The 7073-nt window shown below is 50.0% G+C and overlaps 1 protein-coding gene across 1 annotated transcript in view; it reads left to right on the top strand.

Annotated features, from left to right (window-relative positions):
• cacng3b (calcium channel, voltage-dependent, gamma subunit 3b) overlaps nucleotides 1-5573 on the top strand; it is an 8602-nt gene extending 3029 nt beyond the window's left edge. Inside the window, exons 2-4 of the mRNA XM_067232734.1 lie at nucleotides 1902-1985; nucleotides 3701-3841; nucleotides 5077-5573. Coding sequence (XP_067088835.1) covers nucleotides 1902-1985; nucleotides 3701-3841; nucleotides 5077-5573 — 722 coding nt within the window. The remainder of the gene's footprint in view (nucleotides 1-1901; nucleotides 1986-3700; nucleotides 3842-5076) is intronic.
• The last annotated feature ends 1500 nt before the right edge of the window (nucleotides 5574-7073 follow it).

The following is a 7073-nucleotide window of genomic DNA, read 5'->3' as shown; positions in this document are numbered from 1 at the left end:
TGTAAATAAATATTCCATCTGATCCCTCAGATTTCTCTTCCCTGTAGATTCTTTATCCATTTCTCTTCTTTCTTTTATTCATCTCCCACTTCCACCGGTTCCTCTCATCCTGTGCTTATCCCCTCTTCTCTTTCATCCCTCCTTACTCCTCTCTCATCTCGTCTCCGCCCTCCCCTCTCTCCCCTCGCTCTCCTCTCTCCTTTCTCCTCTATTATTTCTCCTCTCTTTTCCCCATATATCTCCTCTCTCTTCTCTTTCCTCTCTTCTCTTTTCTCCCTCTTCTCTCATGCCTCATCTGCTCTCTGTTCCCCTCCATCCCTCCATCACGCCATCACGCCATTAGCTGTGGTACAGCAGCTCCCCCACAGAGGAGACTAATATTTTTTAAAGGTTCCCAGGATGCCTGTAGTCAATGGGGACCCACCTTGCTGTGATGGATGAGTTGACCTGGGGGGCACACATTGCCTTTAATGACTGTCTGTGTACGGATGTCTGTGAGTGGATATAATGAGAACTGGTGTTTAAGCAAGGGTTTTAGAATGGCAGTAACGAATGGAGATCAGGTCATCCCACTAGAAGTCACATGACCACATGTTTTTGTTGAAACCAGGAATGCTCCTATAAGGGCAGGTGGGGGGAGGGGTTGAGGTGGGTTGTCATTGCCCATTGAAATATGTGAAATATGCCTGTACCATTGCAACATGAATGTGTGTGTGTGGGGGTCCACTCTAGCATCAGCTGTTATGTTTTCAGAGAAGGTGTGATGTATCTCTATGCTTCTCTCCCTCCTTTCGCCTCCTCTCCCTCTATTTCTCCTTTTAACTTTCATCCTTTCCTTTTCTCATCCTTGTTCTCATCCTCTCCTAACCTTTGGACCTCTATGCCACTCTCTCTGTATATACCCATGTCTCTCTCTCTCTCTTCTTTCTCTCTCTGCCTTTCTCTCCATCTCTACTTTTTCTCCCTCCCTCCCTCCACCTCACTCTCTCTCTCCCTCTCTCGGTTTCCCCCTGTGGAGCGGACCACGGGAATGTGTGAATGGGACTGAATAACAGGGTGGGAGCTAAACTGCAGGCATGCAGAGAAAGAGAGACAGACATGTTTGTGTGTGTGTGTGCGTGTGCTTGCGTGCGTGTGTGTGTGTATGGAGGGATTAGAGGAAGGATGACTCATTCGTTGCCTGACTCACTGCTCCTCATAGAATTCACAAGAGACCTGATCTCAGTCAATACAACACACACACACACACACTAACACACACACACACTGACGCACACACTTACGCGCACTTACGCGCACACATGCACACCTACATGCAGTGGTTATAAACTCATGTTCTAGGGTAATTAGTATGTATCTCTGGTTTGTATACTAGTGCGTACACATGTGTGCGTGCGTCTGCGGTATATGTGTGTGTGTGATGTGTGTGTGTGGCAGCTTCCCTGTATGCTGTGTGTGCTGGGTGAGATAAGGCTTTTCATTAGTGTTTCCCACACACAGCCTCCGGGCTACAGCTCTATCCCTGATCATCTGTCATCTCAGCCACACAGCTCCGCCAAGGGCTCACTCTGTGTGTGTGTGTGTGTGTGTGTGCACGCGCGTGTGTGGGTGTGTACGTGTGTCCCCGTATGCCTGTGTACGGGTGTTGCATTTGCGCATGCAACACATGCGTGTGCGGCAGGGCGACGTGGAAGCGAGCATAGAAACACCCGGCGCATCAGGACGAGGAAGTGGGAGCCTTCACATACAGCACGGAAGTTCAGCTTTATTGGAACAAACTACAGGGATGGCTTTGAAAGTGCTTCGTCGTGGGCCTGACACGACGGCGCTGTGTGTTGGGATCAGCCCTCTGTGTGGCCGCGAGCCAAGCGATCGGAGGCTAACTTGTGTGTGTTCTGCAGGGACGTTCCGAGGGGTGTGTAAGAAGATTGATCATTTTCCAGAGGATGCAGATTACGAGGCGGACGCGGCGGAATACCTCCTCCGTAAGTCTGGCACGCACACACACACACGCACGCCTGCGCCAACACGCGCTCTCGCGAGCACACGGACACAAGCACACGCGGTGACCTCACAGTGAATATACGCTGAAGCACTGTTACCCTGGTACAATGTCATGTTGACTGTTCTTTCTCCTTGTAGTGTTGTCTTTGTGTTGAACTAATTTGCTGTCTTACGTATGGTGGCCTGTCATGCATAAGAACCGCTGAAGTTAAAATAGTCAAACCAGAATGAGGAGAGGTGCATGGAGAGATATAGAGCGAGAGAGAGAGAGAGAAAGAAAGAGGGATTGAAAGGGAGAGAGAGAGAGAAAGGAAATTAAAGAGAGAGAGAGAGAGTCATAGCCTGGGAAATTAGGTTGTTGTTTAGGGGTAGAACAAAGGATGGAGTGAAAGAACGAGACCAGAGAGGGAACATGGAAACAAAGACACACTGTAGTGAGGTAGTGAGTTAGAAACAGATGGGACAGATATGGAGAGATAGGGGAAGAAATGGAGAGAGAGAGAGAGAGAGCGAGGGAGAGAGCAAGAAACCTAGAAAATAGACTAAAAGGTGGGTTAGGGTTAGGGTTAGCCAGGGGGAGAGAGAGGGAGAGAGAGATAGAGAGAAAGATGGCTGTGTTGTTTTGCAGTGGTGAGATCAGAGGAGAAAGCAAACACTGGGCAACCGCCTCACATCCCCAGAGGCAGCCAATCAGAGTACGGAGCCAGGGAGTGAGCCAGCCAATGAGAGTAGGGGACCCACTGACCGGCATTTCATACTGCCCTGGGGTGTGGGCCATGGGGGCAGGACTCGACTCACCACTCTCTCTCAGCACTGGCCACTGGAGCTGTCAGTCAAACGGAGGATGTTTGGAAAACAGCAGAGAACAAAAGTAACAAAACAAAGACTTGACATATATAGAAATGTACAAATACAGTACAACACAACCACACGCATACACACATAGACACACGGTACATTTATACACACAGAGGCTGTTATTTTGCTAGCTGGCCTGATGCAGATCAGGACTGAGACTGGAGCCCAGAGGTTTGGAAGGCTTCCCAGACACCTCGAAACCCTACACCATCCTCTCCCGGCTCTGTCTCTCTCTCTGTGTCTTTCTCTCTGTCTCTATCGCTCTATCTCTCTGTCTCTATCTCTGTCTCCCTTCTCACTTTCTTTTTATATGTCTGTTTCTCTCTCTTTTTCCCTGATTTCCTCCATGTCTTTCTGTCTGTCTCACTGAATGTCTCTCTCTCTCTCTCTCTCTCTCTCTCTGTCTGCCTCTCTCTACGTCCTTCGGTCTCGATCTCTCTCCCTTTATGTCATTGTCTTTGTCTCTGTCTTTCCATGTTTATGTTATCTTTCACTATCTTTCCATCTCCCTTTTAACTAATGGATTTTTCGGTGTCCTCCTCTCCTCCCCTGTCTGTTGCTATTTGTCATTTGGACTTGCTTGTCTGTCGCTCTCCCCGTTCATCTTCTCCTCTCCCTCTCTCCATCCAACTCTTCCATTCCATCTCTTTCCCTTGTTGGAGACAGAATGTTCTGCATTCAGACTTAACCAAGCGTTCAGCCGTCAGTATCCCTTGTGTGTGTGTGTGTACGCGTGTAAGAGCCCAAGTACACACGTACACACACACTATAGCTCTCATTTGATCTCATATATGTGAATGCCTGTGTGTGTGTGTACGCACGTGTGTGTGTGTTTCAGGAGCTGTGCGGGCCTCCAGTATCTTCCCCATCATGAGTGTGGGGCTGCTGTTCATGGGGGGGCTGTGCGTAGCTGCCAGCGAATTCTACCGAAGTCGTCACAACGTCATACTCAGCGCCGGAATCTTCTTTGTCTCTGCAGGTGAGCTTGAGTGTGCGCATGAGTGCGTGCGCGTGTGTGTGTGTGTGTGTGTGCATGCGTGTGTGTTTGTGTGCGTGTGCATCCCCATGGTAGGGCTGAAGTCAGTGCCTTTAATTAAGACAGTGTAAAACGTGAACCCATGGGGTTTCGAAACCAAGCGCAGCGTGCTGAACTGTTAGAGACTCCTATCACACACACACACACACAGAATGGTTCAGGTAGTTTTGCTTCCCTCACTGGCCTACGACTTTATCGGATCTCCAACACTGCTCAGTGACCCTGAATTACACATGGCCTACATTTACATCCCTCCACTGATAGACTGTGATATCAATCCCATGAGTCCCTGGGGCATGCTCACTCTATTGGCTGCTTCCCCCTCCTCAGCCAAACAAACAAGCAAGCAACATGGCCGACTGTTGATTCATTTGTCCCTGTTTTGGCCCTCTGTGTGTGTGTGTGCGACTGGGGGAACATGTTAACCAGATGACTGCTCTGCTCTAATATTTGCTGAAGGACCCCATTAGGCGTCTAAAGCACACAAACGCGCCTGTCTAAAAATCGAGTGTGTGGAAATTGGACGTGACGCCCGATTAATCAATCAACAAGAACACCATGAAGTCGCTGTAATAGTGTGTCAGTGTACACAGACACGCAAACACACACACACACACACAATCCTCCCAGATTCACACTCGCAGTCACTTTCTTTCACACGATCACATAAAATACACTTGTACACACATGCCATCACACACACTCACACAAAGCACTATAATTACTGTTCAGTGGGATGTGTTGAGTCCCATTGGGTTTTGTAGTAAATTCATGAAGCCAAATTGGTAATTATTTACCACTATATGCTGGGATGATGCAGGCTAATTAAAGCAGCCTAATTGTTCTTCTTTTCTGTGTTCCACACGGCTGCCGAGCAGTGCATTGTGGGTAATGATACGGAATGAGAGAACCCAGCTGTGTGCAATAACCCACCACCACCTCTCTCCTCCCTCTCTCCTGACACATTATCTCCCTCTTTTTCTCTGTCTCTCCAATTCCTTTTGGTCTGTCTCCATTTTCGATAAACCGTCCCTATATTTCCATGGCTGACTCCATCTCTCTCCTTCTTCTTCCTCCTCCTCTTTCTCTTCAATTGATCTCATTCCTCTCTCTCTAACCTCTCTCTCCACCCTTTCCTCCCCCCCCCCCCCCCCCCCCCCCCCCCCCCCCCCCCCCAGGCCTCAGTAATATCATCGGCATCATCGTGTACATATCCGCTAACTCGGGCGACCCTGGTCAGAGTGACAGTAAGAAGAGCTACTCCTACGGCTGGTCCTTCTACTTCGGTGCTCTCTCCTTCATCATGGCCGAGATGGTGGGCGTGCTCGCCGTGCACATGTTCATCGAGAAGCACCGCAAGCAGCGCGCCAAGTCCCGTACCGAGCTCATTAAGAAGTCCGCCTTCAGCCGCATCCCGTCCTACCGCTACCGCTTCCGCCGTCGCTCCAGCGTGCGCTCCTCCGAGGCGCCCAGCCGCGACGCCTCGCCCCTGGGGAAGGGCGGCTACACGGGGCCGGCGGCCGCCGACATCTCCATGTACACCCTGAACCCCCGCGAGGCGGGCAGCAAGGCGGCCATGGGGGCGCTGCTCAACTCGGAGAGGGAGTTCCTGCAGAGCAGCACGCTGACCAAGGACTACGGCAAGGACCCCAACAGGAGAACCACACCTGTCTGAGGGGGCCGGCCCCATTGGTTGAAGGACTGAGGGGGAGGGATAGGGGAGAGGGGGGCAGGGCCTTTACCCTGCGCAGGGCAGGGTAAAGGGTTAGGGGCGTTGATGAACTGTTGGTCCTGGGAGGGGGGGGGGGGTAGTCTGTTGTGGGGGGGGGGGGCTAGCTGTGGTCGCAGGTGGGCTGTCAGAACAGGTGCAGCTTTACCTTTAGCCCGCAAACTAAAGGCGCATTCTGGAGCTTTTTATTCAAAATATAGTCGTACAGAGCAGGCCTAGTATTTGTTTAGGTGGTGGAGAAAAGCTACAGAATGCACCTTTAACCTACAGGGATGTGAAAACATATCGGGACAAAAAACTGTGGTTCAGGGCACCTGCAGCCAACACCAGAGCACGGTGGCATCTGAGGTCAAATGGTCGAGAGGGACGAGGGGGTGAAAGACCTGTGAGGACTATGAACTACCATCTTTGACCCCTGCCCCCCCCCCTGACCTTTGACCCCCAGGACAGTAGCAGGGTGGGGTTAGCACAGGGAGCACTAAGGAGCTTCCACCTGTTTCTATACCAGTATATTTAACTGAAAATCTAGGCGTTGGCCGGAACAGCAGACCTAGGGTCCGGTCTTTATGAAGCCTCTGATAGTGAGGAGTAAGGTGGGGTGGGGGGTGGGTAATCTGGCCCTGGGTCTGTAAGTAGGGGCCACGTCTACCTTAACTATATTTAACTCTTTAGATGGTAAATGTTAGGTCATTGGTGCTTCCTTTTACTCTTTACTCCTTTTTCAGTCACTTTTTACATTTCTTTTTCACCTAAAAACCTTTCAAAATACCAACCATGTCTGTCTGTTTGTCTGCCCTCACCCGTCATGCCTCAGTCAGTGCCATGCCTCCCCCCTCTCATCGCATCCCTCACCCAATTTCACTTCAGACCTTGCCCCATTCCAGGGATTACTTTGATAAAAGTCACGGTCCTATGTCTCCTCAGTGTCACCTCTAAAGGAATGAAGTATAGTCATATTGGTAGTGGAGGACTGGGGATGACTTCATTTGAATCCTCTGTCACCACGGAACTCACATAGGTGACAGTTTTATGTGGTCGAATCCTTGCTTTCACCAATTCAGTCCTTGGAGAACAGTGTGTTGGTGAGATACTGTAATGCAACCCATGATAAATGAAGGATGCATATTTGTATTTGAGGGAACCATTTTCATTCTTCCAGAAAATATTTCAGTGTAATAAGCTGCCACAACCTTCACATCTCTCTCTCTTTTTCTGTCACTCACACAAAATTAACCTCAAACTACTACTAAGTATAATCTTACTTGCCTCTTTCCTTCCATCTTTCCTTCCTTCCTTCCTTCCTTCCTTCCTTCCTTCTATCCTTCCTTCCCTCTCGCTATCTCTCTCTATCTCTCTCTCTCGCTCCTCTCTCTCTTACTGCCAGTGTGTCTGTCTCCCTGCCAGAGACAATCAGTCTGAACACAGACCCAGACCGGACCATAGCAT

This window comes from Osmerus mordax, chromosome 3 (genome assembly GCF_038355195.1).
Source record: "Osmerus mordax isolate fOsmMor3 chromosome 3, fOsmMor3.pri, whole genome shotgun sequence".
Classification (NCBI taxonomy): domain Eukaryota; kingdom Metazoa; phylum Chordata; class Actinopteri; order Osmeriformes; family Osmeridae; genus Osmerus; species Osmerus mordax.
Note: the sequence above shows the minus strand (reverse complement) of the source record. Positions and strands in the feature narration are given on the sequence as shown.